Below are 20,829 nucleotides of genomic sequence, written 5' to 3' on the forward strand. Positions count from 1 at the left end.
GTGTGGGGCTCCTGGGTCAGCTGCTGTGAGGGGAAGAAAACAAGTCCCCTGGGGGCTCCTCACAGGCTCTGCCATGTGCGGTGACAGCTGATCTGGGGTCACTTGTATGGTAACCGTCAGCACAGGCAGTGGCCTGTGGGCTCAGAGTCAGTCTGGACTGGGTCCCAACTCACCCTTACTTCTGGTCCTGGAAGTCAAGCAGCCTGGAGTGCAGTGGGTGCTCAAAAGTGGGTGCTGGGTGGGTGCCTCACCTGTGCCTGCAGGGGTGTCAGTGTGCCTGCCCCTCCCCTTTGCTGGCCCCTCCTCTGATCCTGCTCTTTCCCTGCTGATAACAGAACTGGGGTGCACTGTCCAGAGGGCAGGGTGGAGGCTGCTGGGATTGCATTTCAGCTTTCACTTTCAAATAGTGGAAGGAGACTGAGAACGTGTCTTGTATTTCTTTGGAGCACTTTACTGGGGCCCCAGGTCTGGACTTTACAGACCCCCCTCAATCTGTGCCAAGCTCTGCTTCTTTACTCTCCTGGGAACTTCCTTCTCTCAACCATGAGGGCCCCTTGGCTCCCAGCATGGCTCCTGAGCCACTTACTGCAGGTGTAAACTGTGCAGGAATATTTGGGCTCTGCTGGAAGCCCTGAAACTTCTCAAGCTTCAAGAGATGCTCTAGAAACCCCACTTTTTCAAAATAGGTATGTAAGTTTTAAAGACATCTGTCTACCAAGAAGAGAAAGTGGGGAGCGGTTGGCTGTAAGGATGGGGCTGAGAATGTGATGGGGCTAGAGTGGGGTGGGAGGTGGCCTTGGAAGGTACAACTCTAAGAGCCAGCACAACCTCACTAATGGTTGTACTTCATTTAATCTCATGATGTGTGTGTGACCCTCACTGGGGCAGGACCCTGTTCTAATGACATATAGGGACTGTTCAAATATAACTTCCTGTAATTCCCACTCCAACTTTGGAAGGGAAATGCTGTTAGTATTCTCGTGTTACAGATGATGAGAGTGTGGCAGGAAGATTTAGGAAATTTATGAAGATTTTCAAATAGAGAGTGGCAGAGTCTGGAGGGTCCTCACAATCAGACCCCAGAATCTGTCCTCCCAGGACCATCACCTACCTCCCCCAACCCCCAGCCAGTAGGTGGTTTGAGGGTGTTTACTCTGAGTAGGACTCATTTTCCCTTCTCCGCTGCTCTGTCCCACCAGGTCCCTCATCCCGAGGCAGGAATCACCACAGAGTTAGAGGATGAGGTCAAAGCCTTCACTGGGGATCTCACCTGGTTTCTGGTGTGTTTGGGGCAGGACCTTATCCTTGTCCCTGGCAGGTCAGGGCTGGGGAGGGACTGACCTACAGGTGAACTGAACAAGCAGACAGAGCAGGACAGGGGCCTGTGGGGGGACCGCAACTCCTTGGGGACAGTGTTGTGTGTCCTGATGCTTCTCAGGGACACCTGATCACACTGAGGGGGGCAGGACCCCAAGCAGGTGCTGGCCTGTCCTTCATGGGGGCCTGGGTCTGGGCCCCTATCCTGGTGAGTTACTTGGTGTGATGATGGGGAGGGGAGAGTGGTTTGTTCCCTGGGCCCAGGTGCTGGGAATGGAATGGATGGTCAAATGGGGTCTGGGGGGGTCTGGGGCCATTGGTGTGGAAAGGGCTGCAGGGTTTTCTTCCCAAGCAAACCTAATAACCTCTAGAGTCAGGCTTCCAGAAGGGCTGAGTGGAGGACTCGTCGGTCCTTTCTTGGTGTCAAAGCTGTGAGCTTACTCTTCCTCCTATTAACATAATGTACCTATAAGAAAGTCTCCTGTTGGTGCTGGGGGGGGGTCCCAGGGTCCTACTCTCCCCTGAGCCCAGAGCTCCTGGCTGCCCTGCTCCTCTGTGTGGGCCTGGCTACCTCCTGTCCTGTCTCTCCCCAGCCTTGAGGAGATGGCGCCCTGCTCCTGCCCCAGCTCTGTGCTCTGCCTCCTCCCCTCCCTGCTGCTCCTCCTCCAGCTGCCCCCTGGGGGCTCCCAAGGTGAGTGTGTCCCTCCCTGCCCTGTGTCTCCCTTGGGTGCATGGGGCCCAGGGGCTCTGGGGGCTCCTCCTTCAGGAAGGATGGCTGTGTGGGGGCCCTGGCTCTAGAAAGATGGGGATGTTCCCTGAGCACTAGTATGATGACACAGTTCAGAGCAGTCACTGAGCTGTCACATGAGGAGGAGGGATGACAGTTGCTCAGTCAGGGGTCTATGCTGTTTCAAAATGTCACCTGTCAAAAAATGTAAAAATACCTTTTCCACCACCTTTTGCTTTTGATTGTTTTTTTTGTTTTAATAATTAATTATTTTTTAAAAGCTTTATTTATATATGCATAGAGGAATTGGGGTGCAGCCCAGAGATGTGGGGTGGGGGCTATGAGAGGATTGGCCAGAGAAAGAGTAGGGAGAACAGGCAGATTTACTGAAATGCGCTGTTGAGGGGAGCGGCAGGCAAGACAGGAGAGGTCTGCTGTGCCATGTGGGTCAGGTATCTGACTGGGGATGGAATTCAGGATGCAGCAGGAGGTGCTAGCACTGAGATTAACCCCTATGCCACCAGGGAGGCCCTGTTTGTTTTTTTAAATCAGAAGCAATTGTCAGTCATTAATTAATTGAATTCCACCAATATTTGTAAGGTATTAGGTACATATTTGGGGTTGTGTACAAAATAGAGTCCCCATCCTCAGAGAGCTGCTTTCTTGCAGAAGACAGTGAATAATAAAGACAAGAAACCCACCTCCACCTGTAGAGGGGCTGAGGGGAGGGACGGGCAGGGAGCAGGTTGGGTAGTAGGGGAGGGAGTGGTATGGGGGCCGCTGTGTCCATAAGTGGGGGAGGGTCAGTGTAGATGGTGGGATGGGAGCAAAGCCCTGGGGAGGTGGAGTTAGTTGTGGGTGACGATCCCATGGAGGGAACAGCCTTTTTTGGCCTGGCTGGGTGCTGGGTGTTCAAGGACAGAAGAGAGCTAGAGCAGAGGGAGAGAAGAGGGGAAGGAGGTGTTGTGTGTCAGAAAGTTTCTGGAAAGTCACCCCTATGGTGTCTGTGGGTCACTGTGGGAATGTGGAGACACTGTGAGATTTGAGAAGAGTAGGGACACAACTTTCAGGTGTAAAGGGTCCCTGATGCAGGGTAAGGAGAGACAGACAGGGAGACTAGCTACCTAGTCCTCCAGATGAGGCCTCGTGGTGGCTCAGGCCAAGCTGGAGCAGGAGAGGTGAGAAGTCACCCAGTGAAGTCCAGCAGAGCTCACCCTGCAGAAGACCATGTCAGTCTGTCCACCTAGTCTCAGAAGGCCCAGAGTTCTGAGAGGGTGTCATGGGTGAAACTTACTTTTCAGAAGCAGAGATTTGTGCTCCCGGGAATGATGGGAGGGTAGGTCCTTAACAAAAATAGAAAGATATTAAGAGTGGGGGTGGGGCGCCCTGGGGTGGCAGAGGGACCACACACTTCTCACCTGAGCACAGAAAGCTCTTCAGCCACTTTTAGTCCTGCCCTGAAATTGGTCACACTAGAGTGTGGTTCTCAGCGTGTGTCCCTGGGACACTAATGTCGCATCCTCCTGCTCCTTTGAGCAGCACCCTCTGAGTGAGCCATGGGCCGTGGGGAGGGTTCCCAACGATGGTGATTCCAGTGCTGCGGGACAGAACCACAGTTAGTCCTTCTCGAAGGGCCCGGGGCTGGTGCACAGGGAGATGTGGGGGCCTCTGACATCATTTCTGCATCACAAAGTTGGGGCCAGAAGCTCTACCTCAGACTGGGAGACTCCCTGCTCACTCCCTCGGGTCAGGGCCATCTCACACGGGACACCTGCCCCCTGAGCCGGCCCTCGAGCACAAGGCATGGTCCCCTGCCCAGGTGCGTCTCTGAGCCTTCTCGCTCCCATTTCTGTATCCACAGAGAACTTCCGAGTGATCAGCCCAAAGTACCCCATCGTGGCGGTGCTGGGCAGGGACACCAAGCTGCCCTGTCGTGTGTCGCCCCCCATGAACATGAGGGACATGGAGCTGAGGTGGTTCCGCTCCAAGTTCTCAGAGGTCGCGTTCAGCTACAAAAACGGTCGTGCACAGAGCGAGGAGCAGCTGGTCCTGTACAGGGGGCGCACGTCCCTGGAGGAGGACTCCCTGGCACAGGGCGAGGTGGCCATGCGCATCCGCGGGGTCCGGGTCTCCGACAACGGGCAGTACACCTGCTTCTTCAGGAAGGGAAGAGTCTACAGGCAGGCTGATTTGGAGCTGAAGGTGGCAGGTTGGTGATTTAATCTATATGTTATAGGATTATGTTGGGAGGAACCTTGGGGACCAAGTAAATCAGCCCCATCATTCTATAGAACAGGAAAGACAGATTTTGTCTCTCTTACTCCGTACAAACCTATAGACTCCCTCTTGCCCTGGCTATGTGCAGGGGCTGCTGTGGACGCCTGGGGTGAGCCTAACAGATCCCTGACCTGAGGAATTTGTTTTCTAGAGTCAATAAATAAATAAATGGACAAGAATTAATAGAGGAATTTAGAAGGTGATAAGTGTTTAGGATAAACGGTCAGGTAGAGCAGGCACGGGGCCAGGATATGGGGGTAGGAAGGAGGGAAGGCTTTTGTGTAATACAGGGGCTCAGCTTGGGCCTTTTGATGATCTGAGAAAAAACTCAGAGGAAATAGGAATGGAGGGCAGGGATTTCCTCTTGGGGGGGAGAAGAGTTCCACACCCAGGGAACACGCATGATGAAACTACTGTGGGAGGAGTGGGCTGGCGTGTCTGGAGCACGAGGAGCCCATGGTGGTTGGCAAATGAGTGAATGAGAGGGTGGTAGTAGGGGACAACCCTGGAGAAATGACGTGTTCTTGGTACTGGGTGCACAGAGAGAGGTGGTTTAGGCTGCCTGTGGTGGTCAGGAGGTTTGGAGGTATGCACCCGGGCAGGCACTGGAGGTAACCAGAGAAGGTTCCCAGAGCCCTTGAGGCTGATGCACTGGGTGCCAGGAGGCATGGTAATTGTGGTTATTTGCAGTTGAGAGATATTCACTGGGACTTGAGTGTTGGGCCTTGATAGGCACAGGGTGTATAAGTTGGGAAGTAAATAGAAGGAATTTGGAAGGGGTAGGTAGAAAGATGGCAGGTCATGGAAGACTTTGTGTACTGTGTTAAGGGGTTTGGGTGCAAAATTGAGGAAATTTTAAGCAGAATAGTTTGGGGATGTTCACTGTGGCAGCTGAGAGGAGGATGGATTGCAGGTGAGCATAGCTGGAGGCGTGGAGCACAGTCACAGTGGAGGGAGGACTGCTGTGGAGGATGGCCCGACTTCAGTAGTACCAGTGTGTGGATATGGGGGTCAGATGTCAATGAAAATTAGAAATGACACTCAGTTGAGCAGACAGATTTGAGCTCACAGAGAGTTTGTAGGGGGAGCAGGAGAATGCAGACTCCCAGGGTTTTGTTTAACTTTTTGATGTTTGGTGACAAGAATAAATGTGATTATGTGTTAATCACCTATTGTTGTAATGAAGTTTTACCACATACAGCCATGAAATCTCAGTGGCATAGAGCCGTAACTATTTTGTTAAGTCAGGCATTAAGGGAGTTTGCTAATTTGGGTTCACTTGGAAGTGTTTATTGGATTTATTCATACATCTTTGGTCATGCAGAGAAAATATGGCAAAATATAAAACAAAAGTCTTCAAACCTAGAAATTCTCATCACAAAGACAGTAGAGAAAGAAAACAAGTTTATTCTTGAAGAATTAATTCAGATTTGATGTGCATCCCAATCTAATCTACTAAGAGACTGTGAAGACAAAGAAAGGTTAGCCTTTTATAAAGCCCAGCAGATACCATGCATTACATAGATGTCTTCAAGATGAACAATCATCACCTTTCATATGAAAGGACTTGACAAAACTATTTATCCCACATACTTCACTTCAAAACTTCGCTGGTGATTGGAGTGACTTCTAGCTAATTGGCTTTATTTGAAGGAAAAATAAATTCCCACATCTTTATGACAAGAAGTGATTTTATAACTTGGAGCAAGGCGCCCACAGAAGTTAGGCACCTCCCCCACAAGTAGGGGGGACATGGAGTGCTATCTCCTTTGATGTTAACATTTCCATGAGATGGGTCCTGGATTCTTTGAGAAAGATATTACAGGATCATGAAGCTGGTGAAAAGCCTATCTATTTTTCTTTTCTTTTTTTAAAAAAGATTTATTTATTTATGCATATAAGAACTTGGGTACAGGCAAGAGGTGTGGGGGGTGAGAGGATTCACCAGAGACAGAGTGGGGAACAGAACAGGCAGATTGACTGAAATACACTGCTGAAGGGAGCAGTGGGCGAGACAGGAGAGGTCTGCTGAGCCATGTGGGTAGCTCCCTGGCCTGGGATTGAAGTCCTGCTGCAGAGGCTGTGGATAGCTTCATAGTGCTGTGCTTAACCCCTTGTGCCACCAGGGAGTCCCCCAAACCTATCTATTTTTCAAAAAGGATTTATATACATTTCAAAAAGAAGAGAAAGTACCTACAAGTACAAGTTTTTAAAAATAAACCCTCTGAGTAAAGGAGGGGAAGTGACTCTCTTCCCTTATTTCTAATAAGGAGAATTGAGTCTCTTACTTTAGTTTTTATTTGTCCTTAGAGTCTGGTAGCAAGGTCGTGATGTGAGCTGCCTGGGTGTTATCTGGAAAAGGTTGTCCAGCATGACCTTCCTAGGCAGAGAGCGCCCAGGCAGGCTCTATGCCAAGAGTCTGAGTCTGACCTCAAGGCCAAGTCAGTCATGACCCCAACCAGGAGGTCATGACCTCAAGGCCTCAAGGCCAAGTCAGTCATGACCCCAACCAGGGGCACAGTGAGAAGACACCAAAATATATGAGGCAGAGAGAAAGTTAGAAATAAAGATGGATAATTGGGGATATTTTCATATCTATCACAGATAGGGTAGAGTCAATTCATTCTGGAACTTTGAATGTGTATGTACTTGAGGAATTGGAGAAATGATAACACACAGGGATATGGATTTCAGGGAAGGCAGTTCAGGAGGTAGGGTTGTCATTACTATAATGTGGGAGTGATTTAGAGGAGAGGAAGCTTGTATGGAACAGAGGCCTTAGGAGAGTGTGAGGTGAGAAAGGTGGAGGATTAGGATGGAATCTGGTACTAATTTCTTCTGTTTCCTTTGGACATTGACTTTCAACTTGGTACCTGGGAGCCCCTGCCCTCCATGCCCCTTCAGTCCTATACTCCAACCATCTGACACTGAGACTGGGTCATGCCTTGCACCCTGCAGGCAGCAGCCTTTCCTTAGACTACCCAGAATGCACCGTGGACAGACTTCCTGGAGGTGTGCACAGGTGGCCCTGCCCCACCTTGCTCTCATCTTCCCTCTGCAGGTATAGGCTCTGCCCCCCAATTGCACATCACAGGGCCAGTGGAGGATGGGGTACGCATTGTGTGCATGGTCTCAGGCTGGTTCCCGGAGCCCCAGGTACAGTGGAGACACCCCAGTGGGGAGCAGTTCCTGAGGTTCTCCAAGGTCCAGGCCCAGGACACTGAGGGACTGTTCAGCGTGGAGGCCGCTCTGGTGGTGAGAGACAGCTCTGCAGGGAATGTGACCTGCTCCATCCTCAACCACATCTTGAGCCAGGAGAAGGCCATGGCCATTGTCATCCCAGGTCAGTGCTGCTCTCCCCTCCCCCCTCCCTGCAGGGTCAGAGGGAGGGGCTGGCACCCCCAGGTGCCACATACAGGGCTGGGCTGCCCTGGGCTGTGTCCTCATGGGGTCTCTATGGGGGTCTCTGTCTGCAGAGCCTTTCTTCCCCCGGGTCTCCCCCTGGAAGCCGGCTTTCCTAGTGATCCTGACCTTGCTGCTGCTCCTGCTCCTGGGAGCTTCCTGCTACACCTGGAGAGAACATTCCACACAGATGCAGGGGCTGCAGGAACAGAGGAATCTGTGCCAGGCTAAGGAGGAGGACAGACGGACCAAGGAGGAGGCCCTGAAGGACACAGGTAATGCAGGACAGGGGTCAGGGTGGTGAGTGTGGCAGTGGGTGCTGAGGGACAAGCTGAACACAGAGCCAGAGCCCAGGGTCCACTTTATAGGGAGATCAGAGCAGGAGGCTGAGTCCCAGAGAACAATGGAACTTGGAGGCTCAGATGGGTCTGGAGGCGGGAATTTTATGACATAGAGAGGTTTTTGTTTTGTGGATCCTTTAGGCACACAGTTTTTCTTCTTAGGGACAGGAATTGAAGCTTTTTTGTTTTCACTCTTTCAGGTGAACTCCAGGCAATCCTAGGTTAGCTCTGCTCTCCCTCCTGAACTCTCCGTGTCCCCTTCATAGGAGACATTCTGGTTCTTAGCTCACCTGATTCCTGTGTTGTCTTTCAGACCAGAGGAAGGCAGCTTACCTGGCTGGTGAGTGATGCTCCAGATGTCCTGGGTCTCCTGTCCCTCCTGTGCCCAGGTGTCTCCCCTTTGTCTGTCTAAGTACAGACATGGGGACCCTTTCCCTGGAGTGGAGCTGGTGGGCAACAAGACCATGTTCCCAGGTTCTCCCAGTCAGGGGATACTGGTGGGTGGTAATCTGTGGAGTCTTGTGCATCCTGGTCTCATGCCAACCCTGACCTTCCCACCATGCTGCTGGCTTTCTAACCTTCCATGCATCTCATTCTTTTTTTTTTCCTCAAGATTTATTTCTTTATTTATATAAGCACTGGGTACAGTCAGAAGCATGGGAGGGTGAGAGAATTCACCAGAGCCAGAGCGAGAAGCAGAACAGGCAGACTGACGAAATACACTGCTGAGGGGAGTAGCGGGCGGCAGGAGAGGTCTGCACGCCATGTGGGACCCTTGCTGGCGGGGCAGGGGATAGAACCGGCACTGCAGAGGCTGCCGGCAGCTTGGCAACCCAGCGCTCAACCACTGTGCCACTGGGAGGCCCATCATGCATCTCATTCTTCGTCAGCACCTGGAAGTAACAGACAGGTGCCCTGAGGTTTCATTAAATGTGGATAAGTAAATGGGAACATTAAATTGAAGAGTGTGGTCTTTTGCCCACTGCCTCCAAGACAGCGTTCAAGCAGTCTGTTCTCTCCAGCATCTGAAGCTGCTGATCAATGAATGCTGAGTGTGGATGGGTTGACGATGCGTGGAGTGTGGTGGGGGCTGTCAGCACTCCGGAACAGCTGGAGCTTGCCTCATATCCTTAAATCATTCTTTGCCCAAAATAGACTGGATTTAGGTTTTGTTACAATAAGGAATAGTTTATATTTTATTTTTTAATAGTATAATTTTTAATTCTTAGTTTCAAAACTGAGCAAAGAAAGAATAAGAATATTTGAGGTGGGCCTCCCCGGTGGTGCAGCGCTTGAGCGCTGGGTTGCGAAGCTGCCGGCAGCCTCTGCAGTGCCGGTTCTATCCCTGGCCACTGGCGAGGGTCCCACATGGCATGCAGACCTCTCCTGCTGTGCTGCTCCTCTCAGCAGTGTACTTCAGTCCTTCTGCCTGTTCTGCTCCCCTCTGTGGCTCTGGTGAATTCTCTCAAACCCCCGCACTTCTGACTGTACCCAGTGCTTGTATAAATAAATAAATAAATCTTAAAAAAAAAAAAAGAATATTTGAGGTTTTTGAGGCCGAGTCTCTGTATGACTTGCCCAAAGCCCCACAGCAGCAGCAGGCAGGGCTGGGTCAGTCTGTCCTGTAGGCTTCTGACCTGAATCAGGGATTTTCTACCACCCCCTGCTCTCTGAACAGGGCAGAAGGTCATGACCTCTCACCTTCTCCCCTCGACCCCACAGAGAGTTTCACCTGTAGAACAGGGGGAGCCCAGAGCCTGTAGTTCACATGAGCAGGCGGTTGGTTGTGCTGAGGTCTCACCTGTGTGTTCCCTTTCAGCCTGGAGGAAGGCCCAGCTATATGCAGGTGAGTGGCCCTGAGGGTCCTGGGAATCCCCTCCAGCCTCCCTTCTGCCCCTTCTCTATCAGGGGACCCCCAACAGCAAGAGGTTGGGGTCCTTGGTCTCCTTTCACTCTGTAGCCTCCATCTGAGAGCTGCAGCCCACCCTCCCTTTGTGAGCACAGACCTGCCTCCACCTGCCTTATCCTCCCTGCAAGTCATGTGGGGTCAGGACACCCTCTGACCCCTTGTCACCTAGTCCTTCCTGTCGTGAGGACACTGGGGAGGTCAGTGTGAGGAGAGACTAAGCAGTTAACAGTTGTTTACATCAGAAATTGCTGATCTTTAGATTCCAGAAATTCTCCTGGTTTGCTTAGGTCTCAGATCTTGCTAAGGGGTCCTTGGTTTGGGATCCTTCTTCCTCATTTTGCGTCTTGCCAGCTTTCTCCTTCTAGGCCACCTTGGTTGCTGAGGAATCAGTTACTTTTGGGCAGGTGTTGTGCATCTAGATCTCAGACCCTCTGGGAAGTTTATGCTCTTGTGTAGGGTTTGTGAAAGATCTGAAATTAATGCAAAATCCTGTGTATATGTTTGTATAACAGGAAAATAAATGTGACACTTAATGGTTCACAACCATAGTCTCCCACTTTAGGAGAATTTTGGTAGGCCTGATGCTTGGCTTTGGTTGAGTTTATTGTGTGACAATTTTATACAAGACATTTGGCAGAGTTAAAATTGGTTACAAGGGAAAGCATGGGGAGAAAATAAGGATGGTTGGTGGGGGTGGAGTGAGGAGGAAGAGCAAAGATTCAGTGGGAAGAGCATAGGGATGAGATGGAGAGTAGAGTTGCAAGATTTGCCTTACACAGGTGTTGTCTGGCTGGGGTTGGTGGGACCACAGGTGACAGCATGGTGGTTTGAGCTGGGGAGGCTCCAGAGGGTTTTTGAGTTATTTGGATGTAAGAAATGTAATCAACTTCTTAATGTCTCTTTGAGAGATTTCAGTAAAAACTTATTTATTTAAGCCATTTTTGAGGTAACCATCAAACTGGGCTTGCTTCTGACAGTGGGCTCTGCTCAGCCTGCACAGCAGTCAGGTGGGATGGAGCTGTGGGTTCTGCTGCAGAGAAGTATTTGAGGACTAGCAGGGCTGAGCATGTGAGGGTCAGTGTCCTCCCAGTCTGTGTAGCTTTCCCTTTTTTTGGTTCTGGATGATTCTGTTTGGTGTCAGGGGTAGAGACTGTGAGAAACAGGGATGAGGGATGGGTGAGCCCTGGCGTGAAGGGCTCTGGGGGGGCCAGATGTGTGAGGAACACTTCTTAGAGAGTCTCACTGTTTTTGGGATTTGTTTGTTATTATGAGGATCCGATGATTCCCTTTTACCATCTCTCCTTCCTCTGCTGATAAAGTATTGGTGTTGTAATGTGTGCCTTATATACCTTTAATTCATAAGGATAAATGCCATTATACTAGAATTAACATTTTCATTTTGGCATGTTCCTATGTGGAGAAGACAAACTTCCAACCTCATTTTATTCATAAAATAAAAATATATATATATATATTTTAATGATATGGTGTGGAAATTAACTGAAGAATCACATAGTGGTCAATATATATAAAGTCCCAAATTTAAATGCCCAACTCCCTTCTCTCCTATTTCTTGTTTTTCTGCCTTTCCTTTGGTAATCTCCTCTATTGCTATATAAAAATTTATAATTGAGTATCAACTAATGTCTTGGTAAAGAAAATCAAAGTTAACTTTTCTCAGAGGGTCCCATGGGTTAGCCCAATATTTTATGTGTTTTTCTGTGTCTAGAACATCGATAGAGATGGAAATATCAATATATCTGAATGAACTTTTCTAAGTGGAAATAATAGTCACCTATTTACATCCCAAATGTGCAAGAAAATGTAGTTTATTTAATTCCCTAAATGTTCTAATCTCAATCCTGAGTCTTGGTCCTTTGAAAGCAATGAATCTCCCCTCTGAAGACATTTCAGGATCTTTGGACATCTATTGGCTTTGCATTGGTCAGTGATCTTCATTTCTTCTTCCCAAAGGAATTATGGTGGTTGGAGATTTTATGGGTGTGGCCACAATGGGGCAGAGGGCTCCCCATGATTTTCTTTCAGTTATTTCAGTCCTCACCCTGGGGAGGCTTGCCTGATCTGATTCTTAAGATCTTGGGCTTGGTGTCTATGGAGGAGGCACAGACCTGTCTAGCTGTCTGAGGCATTGTCCACCCACCTCACTCCAGGGTGAAATCCACAGACTTGGTCACTTGGATGCATATGGTTTATGGCTTCCTCCTCTTGACCCAGGCCCTCCCCTGATTTCTGTCTCTGTGTACCACTCTGGTTCTCCACCTTCCAGCAGAGCATGGAATTTTTTTTGGTTTTTGTCCAGGTGATGGGGGCCCCTCAGGTTTTCTCAACCCTTTCTCTGCCAGGATCAAATTCTATGTTGGATGTGGCAAGCACCATACATGATACTATGTATTCTCTTAACTGCTGCAAATTGTTAGGAGTTGGCGCCTCAACTCCATCCAGGGTTCCCAAAGACTACACAGAGCCAGAGATGCAAAAGCAAAAAGGCTTTATTGCTAGCTTAAGCTAGGGTCCGACTCATCCTGGTGTACTGACATAGCAGTCTCATCAGGTTAAGAGAGGGACCCCCTCCCAGGGCAACCAACTGTTTTCGTACTTTGCTGACAGGATGCAGGGACTTTTCACACCAGGGGCCAAGTTTGGCCTGATTGGGTATCTCTCCTTGGCACTAGTTAAGTTTTGTTTACCCTTGTCTTGTGGTTTTTACCCCAGTCTGGTTGTTTTTGCCTTGAAATGAAACTAGGGCATAGCTGTGCCCTTTAAAATGTCTGTTTTTCTTAAAATAGCTGCTGTCTTGCTATGCCTAATTCTTTAATATCTTACAATCCCCCCTTTTTCTTGTAACTGTGAGAGGAGGCTAATCCTAGCCTCACAGTTGGTCTTCTTCTACTTTAAGGTATTGACTGTGTAAGACCAGCATTTGCAAGCGATTGAGTATAAAAAGGCCAAATGTTAGCATTAGCATGAGCAACACTAAGGGTTTGACAAAGTTGAAAAATTGCCATTCTTAAATGAGAATTACTCTGCTCAAACAAGGGATTTCTTTTAGTTAGCCAGTCACAGAGTTATTTATCTGGTCACTAAACATTAGCTATTGAAGAAAAACAGGCTGCCACCCATCAGTCTTAATGCTAACCTTTTTTTTTTTTCTTTTCATAAATGAGTCTCCTGCCCTAATTAAACCACTCTTCGTTATTACCTGAAGGAAACTAAGGCCAGTGTTAACACATTTCTTTAGTTGTCTTTATTTTTGAAGCCTTTTAAAACTTTTTTAGAGGTCCCCTCCTGCACTGTTCCTAAAACTGCCTAATTACCCTAACTTGTCCTATGCTTTATTTTTCCCCTTTTGTGAATGGAGCCCCTAACTGCAGTCAGGGAAAAGGGCGTCGTTTTGATCAGTAACTGCTTCCTGCTGAAAGTGGGTGATGAGGGGAAATAGTCAGGGCTCCACCGCAAGATGACGATTGAAGGACTTCGAAAGGACAGTGGAGGCTTTATAATTTGATGGTCTAGAGGCGAGAAATGACCTCGATGAAGGCATTGACGATGTAAGGCCCAAGCAAGAGAAAAACAAAAACAAAAGTTTTTAGAAGGGGGTCACAATTTTTTTTTTCTTTTTAACTTTAGCCATTAACAGGTCTAGGGCTTTAGGGTTTTATACATACTTAATCCTTCAAGATGAAGACTTAGGACATCAAAGCTTTGATTATTATTGCACCTATTTTTTACAGAGAAATAGAAATTTTACATCATAATTTTTTTCAAACGTGAACAGACAAGTTGCAAGATCACAGACTCACCGGTACCAACCAAAATTTACAATGAACAGTTCCTGTGAACCAATGCTCAACATTAATGCACGACGATACCTGGCCAACTATGATTATGCAAACAAAAATCCTTCACAATTATATTTTTATGTTTTATAAGACAATCTTAAAGATAAACTTTTATAAACATTTTTGGTGTAATTTTGTCAATGACAAAAAATATAAACAAGTAGTCTCATAGTGAGCAAGGTAGCAGTGCTGTAAAGTATCCTGGCTCATGCTGGCCATCTGCACTAGTGAAGGGGACAATCGACCAGTAGGTCAATCCAAAGAATTGGAGTAAGGCATAGCAAGTGGCCCCTTATTTACCAGAAAGGTGATTTATTTTTTTGTCTGGCACTTCTAGGGTCACCCGAGGCTTATCCATATAAACAGTAAACTGGGGAGCCTGTCTCACCTCTGGGCTTCTTCAGAGAAGGTCTTCTCCTGCACCACGTTCTTCATCAGAGGCAGCTGACCGTCAAGCCTGTCCTCCCATCCTGGCCCGTGGTTTGGGCTGGCTCCCTCCCTCTCTGGAGAGTAGGACAGTCCCTCTTTTCAGTGCCCTGTGCGATGGCACTGAAGGCATGGCCCTGGGGACAGCTTTTTGCAACTGAGGTGTCCTGGTTGCTGGCAGTGGAAGCAAGCTGGCAGCCCATTAAGAGGTTGAGGTCCCGAATGCCCTAGGGAGCATGGGGCCTTGGGTGAGGCTGAGGTGGCAGAGTACTGTGATGGCAACTGCCATTTATTGGGCTTTTTTTTTTGTCTAGCCAGTCCCCTCCATATTACTGTAGGCCTTGAAGTCTGTGTCTAAAAGTGTTAAAAGGATTTTAGGCCCTTGATTTAGTCTCTGGTGCCTGCACCTGATGTCAGAACAAGGCTGGCTAAAGATACATGTTTTAATTATACAATTTTATAGGTTTTATACAGTCTCTATATAATAGAGATTAGAGAACACTTGGATATTAAGTAATACCAAAACAGTGAATAATATTTTTCCAAATGTGAACAATTGAACAGTATAACATTTTTTTTTACATAGTGTCTACATATAATACTGAAGAGAAAAAAATACAGAAAACACAAAAGTTATTATGCTGCCTCTTTTGTGAAGAAGCTAACTAGTTTTTCACCATTCCTGTCATTAACTATAAAACAGGTGTTTGGTATAAATTATTTTACTTTATTGTTATTATTATTTTTTTACCTGTCCTAGTTTTTAATTTCTGCATTGTAAGACACCGTAATAGCTGTTACATTATCATCTCTTTAGACTACACAAGTTAGACACATTTTAAAAAATTTTTACTTGACATGATATTAAACTTTAGTTTCCTTACAATAAGGAACAAAATGTAAACCTGAAAGTTCAGTAAATGGTTAACAATTTTTTATTACTAAGCTTAGCAAAACCTTAGTTTAGTTTTAGTTTTCCCTTGGAACTGGAATTTTAAGTCAACTTCAGAGTTGCCACTGTAACAGTATTATATACCAAGTTTTTTTTTTTTTCTACCACAATTTTAGATCACAATTTTAGAATTTAGGATTTTTTTTATAGGCGCCATTTATAATTAACCCTCCGGAGGCAAAAAGCAAGAACAAAGAGATCTCTTGATTTCAGTTATTTTTACCAATATTTGCAAATACACTGAGAAACTACAATTTAGGAAACTCCAGTTCTTTAGTAACAAACTTTTTAAGTTTGACACATTTATTTAACCAAGTTTTTAATGTTTTTTTTTTTTTAAGCAGGTTTTTTTTTTAATAACATAGAAGTTACAATCCTTAAATACGACAAGTATTTAATTCTAACCCTTACTTAGAACCTAGGGTCCAAGACCACAACAAATTTAAAGTCAAGCAGTTTGCACTAACTTTCGTAGATAAGAAAGACATTTCAAGTTTGCATTTTTTCTTCTTTTTAAGAATTATTATTTAGCTTTACATCGTTTTAGTTGTGTCTCATTGAGACCAAGCACATTTTTTTTAAGACAAAAGACATTTTTTTCTTTCAGAACCATATATGGGTGGACAGGAGAAGAGGAAGAATAAAATCTTTCTTTACAGTTTGCCTGTTTTCAGACTCTTATCAGAAATTAATTAGTCTTAATAAGAAACTAAACTTTTACAGATCCAATAAGCAATTTAGAAGTTTTCACTCAATCAAAAAAATTACCTTTTATGGCTCGTTAGCAAGTCCAAAGCAACTCAGCAGTTTTTACCTTAAACAATCCAGACTTTAAAATCAGAAAAACACAGGGAAATAAAACTTTTTTCCCTAGAATGAACCAAAATAGTTTTGCAGGGTGGACAAAGGGAGAGTCCAATTCCCCCACAGCTGGATGGCAGCAGAGACATACCAATGATCTCAACTCTGGAGAAAAAGTCCAGCCAGCTGCTTGCTGAGACCAGAGGCAGTCCTCCACCAGTCAGTTGTAGTGGGTCCCTTATTTTTTAGTCCTCAGCATTTTACTTTTTGCCTTGACTGGGACCAAAGACAGTGGGGTAGACATTGTCTGACCCATGATTACAAACACAAACGCAACAAGTACAACAGACACCAGGAGACATGGACAAAAGACTACAGACAACAGAAACAGGCCCTCGGGCTTACCAGAGAGGACAGTGATCGTTTTCCAAATTTGCCTTCCTGTCCCGGCCTATGCCTCTGGACGGGTTCCGGAATACGCATCGGAATTAGGCATCAATGTCCCGGAATACGCCTCGGGACTGGTTCCGGAATATGCATCGGAACAGGTTCCGGAATACGCATCGGAGCCCAATGGCCTCGTACGCCCCAGAAAAATCTGAATTTCTCTGGGCGTCAGCCACCGCGGGTTTGAGATGTCTCTCCAAACCCCGTGCCCCTGGCCTTCTGGCGCGTCCGCCTGACACAGGAAGCCCGATACACCAGAAATCAGATGTCCTCCTCTGGCCTAAGCCTTTCTCTGGCCACCTCGTGTAGCAATTGGGGATCCCGGACGAGCCCCCAAAATGTTAGGAGTTGGCGCCTCAACTCCATCCAGGGTTCCCAAAGACTACACGGAGCCAGAGATGCAAAAGCAAAAAGGCTTTATTGCTAGCTTAAGCTAGGGTCCCTCTCTTAACCTGATGAGACTGCTGTGTCAGTACACCAGGCAGAGTCGGACCCTAGCTTAAGCTAGCAATAAAGCCTTTTTTGCTTTTGCATCTCTGGCTCCATGTAGTCTTTGGGAACACTGGACGGAGTTGAGGCGCCAACTCCTAACACAAATGACCAAAAAATTAGCAGCTTAGATTAACAGATTTTCTGTCTTCTCTCTCTGTAGGTCAGACTCCATCAATGTACAGCAAGGGCTGTGTTCTGTTTCTGGAGGCTCTCATCTTTCCCAGCTTCTGGAGGACTCATGCATTCCTTCATTTATGGGCCTTTTCTTCTGTCTTCAGCCAGCAAACACCACATGTCTCTGACTCTGCTTCTGTCGTCACATCTATTTCTCTGAGTACAAAGCCTAGAAAGCCCTTTGCTTTTAAGGATTCACAGGGTTAATTTAGGTCTGCCTGCATATTCCTTCCTAATCTCCATCTAAAATTTCATTGTCTAGATCACAGCTGTAAAGTTCACTTTTCCATGTGTGACATTGACATGTCTGGGGTTTAGGACATGGGCATCTTTTGGGACTTACCCCAGTGGGGTTTCTCCTCTATGTTTTCACTCTTTCGCAATGATTCTTGGGGGAGCAGAAGATTAGATTCATTTATTTTTTTGATTTTCCCATATCTATATAACGTATCCGCTACCACCTCCACTTGATATACATAATAAAAGACACATATATGCTCTCAATGCATATATTTGTTTCCAACTTAGAACCTCTCTCCCTTCCTCAAAACCTCCCTTTTGTCTCTTAACTGGGCAAGATTTCTCTAATGCTGTATCCTGACTTCCCTTCACTCATGCTTGATAGTTTTCTTCCATGTTCAGCTAAATCAAATTGTAATTCTCTCTACTTGTGGCTTAAAGGCAACCTTAAAGTCAATTTAATTAGTTCTTTATAAGTAATAGAAGTCTTTGAAAATTTTATCTATTACTTTTTTCAAGAAAAAATGAGGCTAGAGACTAGAAAAAGCTTACTTTCATAGTAAAGTCTGGGTAATAACCATTTTGTTCAGGTTGATCCTCCATCTCTTAATCTCTGGGTATTAAAATTCCTGGCTTAGTCTTCATGGGAAGGTTGCAGTGTGTTTGTGTGTTGTGTGTGTATGTGTGTGTCTATAAGAAAGAAAGATGTATCAGATTAATGTTTCCAGAACACTTTTTCTGTAAATCTTCCATCACAATGTTTCAGAAGATGAGGTGCTAGTCCTGATGTGTGGGTCTCTGCATCCCTCAAGTGAAATGTGTGATTTCTTGCAGATTGGAGAAAGGAGAAGTTCCAGGCCTGTGAGTGAATTTGTGTCCTTTCTGGGTGCTCCTCCTCATGCCGCCCCACAGCTTCTGGCTTCTCCATCAGTCCTCCATGCTGATATAGATGCTGGCACCATCGGTGTTGGGGGGGTGGGATGTGGTTGTGAGAGTAACATAATTGTGGCTGGTGGATGTGGCTGATATTGGTCCAGGCTAGTCCCATATAGCCACGTGACACAGCTAACCCTCAAGTCAGGCTTGTGGTTCTTTCCCTGCTTAGAGGACTGTGGGCTTCATGTCACAACACTTTCATCTCATGTAGTTTATCCCTCCCTGCAGCTAAGGGTCTGCGGTAAAGTGGTGAGTCCTCCCACCATGCAACTAAGGGTCTGAGGTGAGCTGTGTGCCCTTGTTAAAGGTCAGGGTGTTCTTGCATACTTGGTTCTTCTCTCTGCAGGGTCTGTCACTCTAGATCCAGGCTCTGCTCATGACAGAATCGTCCTCTCTCCTGACAAGAAGATTCTGACCTTGAAGGACTCCTATGAGGATGCAGGAGACTCCTGCAGCATCCTGGGCCTTGAAGGCATCACGTCAGGACGCTGTTACTGGGAGGTGGAGGTCAAGAATGGAGACAGAAGTGTGTGGTTTCTGGGCGTCTGTAGGAGTGATGCAAACAGGAAAGGCTGGTATAAAGAGCTCACAGAAAGGGGGTTTTGGACTGTGGGGCATGTTGAATTAGGATTTTGTCCCTCTACAATTGATATCACTCCACTACCCCTGAGGCAGTTTCCCCACAGGATAGGGGTTTTCCTGGACTATGATCACGGGGACGTCTCCTTCTATGACATGCCTGATGGCTCCCACATCTTCACCTTCCCTCGTGAGTCCTTCTCTGGGACCCTCCTTCCATACTTCAAATGTGTCTCAGGAGACATGTCTATGACCCTCTGCCCCCTGGAGGCTGGGCCCGAGAAACCCTCTGTGCCCATGAACAATTCTCCTTCTCTGGAGGAGCTTGTGGGTCTCCTAGGGGAGGGGATCCCCTCAGGCTCTGGTGTGGATGGGGCTGAAGCCTCCCTCCTCCCCTCCAACTCTGAGGCTATGTACCCCTAGGGCCCCATCACTGACCCTCACCTTCACAGAAGGTCTTTGAGTGAACACTCTCTGGCACAGCCTCTGAGTGAGTCTTGGGTAACAGAGAGTCTCATCCTGCTGCTCTGAGGACAGACCCCTGGGGTGTGGCTGTGAGAGAAGTGAGTTCATGCCTGTGCTCAGCAACCAAAAACATTGAGTATTGTTTGATTTTTACTATGGGAAGACAGTTTTAAATTTTTTTGGTAATGAAATATATTTCATGGGGTTTTCATGTAACTTAGATAAGAAAAAGGATGAGCACTGAATTATTCTGAAGAATAAAATTGGGTTTACTTTATCTAATTTGAATTTGTGCAGAAGAATCTAAGGATAAAAGAGGGGTCCCACTCTATTTGGGGGATCTATATTCTGTGTCCAGAAATGTTGGCCATCCAAACTTTCTGGGGAGATAGCTGGCTGATGGGTTTTTATGATAAGAGTCTCATTTCTCCTTCTTATTTCCTATTCTGAAAATAGGTGTATGGATGACATACAGGAAATTTCTGTTACCTGTAAATGTGCTGTGTTAATTTAGGGTTTAGAGATCATTTAGGATTGTAAACAGACCAAATGGATTTGACCTTGAGCAGGACCTGAAATGCAAATGGCCGAGTCAGACTTGAAAGGATATAAGCCAGGACAGTGTCTGGCTGCAGGTCATTCATCATATGGCTTCAGAGAGACTTGTCCAGACTCTCTCCTGGGAAGTACTTTTTTTCTAAGACTTTGCAAAATTTTGCAGAACTTCACAGAACTTTACAGACCTTTGCAGACCTCCCCAGACCTCCAAGGCCTCTGTGAAGTTCTTTTCTGGCCTCTGTTTCAAACTGCAGCCTCACTGCTGCTCCTATCTCTTGTTCTTGCCTCCAACATCCCTCCTGTCACCATATGCCTGGTGTCTTTGAAGGACTTGTACCTTGGTGCTGGGTTTCCTGGCATCATCTCTAAGAGAGATGTCTGCCAGTGGTTTATGCCCAGTATCTCTAAGAGCTGTAACACTGATGTCTCTGGTCCTGCTGTTTGCTGACTGGAGCTGACATGAGTCAAGCTACCTTTGAAAGCTGCCCTCCACTTCTGATCCCCCAGCACCATCTCCTGATACAGTTGCCTCTGATGCTGTCTGGTCTGGTGTCTGGTGCTTCCCAGCGAAGCTTCCATAAGGTGTTGCTGGCTGCTGAAATGCCACCTCAGCAGCACTACCTTTGATCACCTCCAGTCACCACTGTAAGTTGGATCCTGGTCCACCAATCAGTGCCACCAGCTCCAGGCTCTTGTGGAAGAGGCAACACCATCTTACACAAGCAGCCTTTGCCTTGAATTACTGGACACTGCAGACACTATCTGGGCTAGGACAGCTGGGCACTTATGACCTTAGAAATTCTTTCCTTTTCCCCAATTTCCCCTTTGTTAATGAACTCCATTGTTGCACCCTGAAACTGAGTTGTGTCTTGCAGTTGCAAGTGTATAGATGAGGACCCACCAACCAAACAGTGCAAACTCAGGCC

The 20,829-nt window shown here is 46.8% G+C and overlaps 1 protein-coding gene and 1 long non-coding RNA gene across 2 annotated transcripts; one reads left to right on the forward strand and one right to left on the reverse strand.

The window, feature by feature from the left end:
- The first annotated feature begins 604 nt into the window (after positions 1 to 604).
- On the forward strand, positions 605 to 19,734 carry LOC119251384 (butyrophilin subfamily 1 member A1-like). The gene is made up of 10 exons (XM_054698703.1): positions 605 to 686; positions 1,911 to 2,008; positions 3,906 to 4,253; positions 7,383 to 7,664; positions 7,798 to 7,998; positions 8,265 to 8,285; positions 8,378 to 8,404; positions 9,884 to 9,910; positions 18,200 to 18,226; positions 18,648 to 19,734. The coding sequence occupies exons 2-10, from the start codon at positions 1,921 to 1,923 to the stop codon at positions 19,301 to 19,303; spliced, it is 1,677 nt and encodes a 558-aa protein (XP_054554678.1). The 5' UTR covers positions 605 to 686; positions 1,911 to 1,920; the 3' UTR covers positions 19,304 to 19,734.
- Positions 12,562 to 16,499, reverse strand: LOC129146449 (uncharacterized). Its single transcript, XR_008553197.1, has 3 exons — positions 16,418 to 16,499; positions 14,222 to 14,486; positions 12,562 to 13,712 (listed from the first exon to the last, which is right to left on the reverse strand). It is a non-coding gene; the product is annotated as an uncharacterized LOC129146449 (long non-coding RNA).
- Positions 19,735 to 20,829: the final 1,095 nt, after the last annotated feature.

Source organism: Talpa occidentalis, unplaced genomic scaffold (genome assembly GCF_014898055.3).
Source record: "Talpa occidentalis isolate TD23 unplaced genomic scaffold, MPIMG_talOcc4v2.1 talOcc4.2, whole genome shotgun sequence".
Taxonomy (NCBI): Eukaryota; Metazoa; Chordata; class Mammalia; order Eulipotyphla; family Talpidae; genus Talpa; species Talpa occidentalis.

Coding starts and splice junctions, on each gene's coding strand:
- LOC119251384 (XM_054698703.1), top strand. CDS start 1,921: ATGGCGCCCTGCTCCTGCCCCAGCTCTGTGCTCTGCCTCCTCCCCTCC. Junction 2,009..3,905: donor GCCCCCTGGGGGCTCCCAAG/GTGAGTGTGTCC, acceptor CTGTATCCACAG/AGAACTTCCGAGTGATCAGC. Junction 7,665..7,797: donor CATGGCCATTGTCATCCCAG/GTCAGTGCTGCT, acceptor CTCTGTCTGCAG/AGCCTTTCTTCCCCCGGGTC.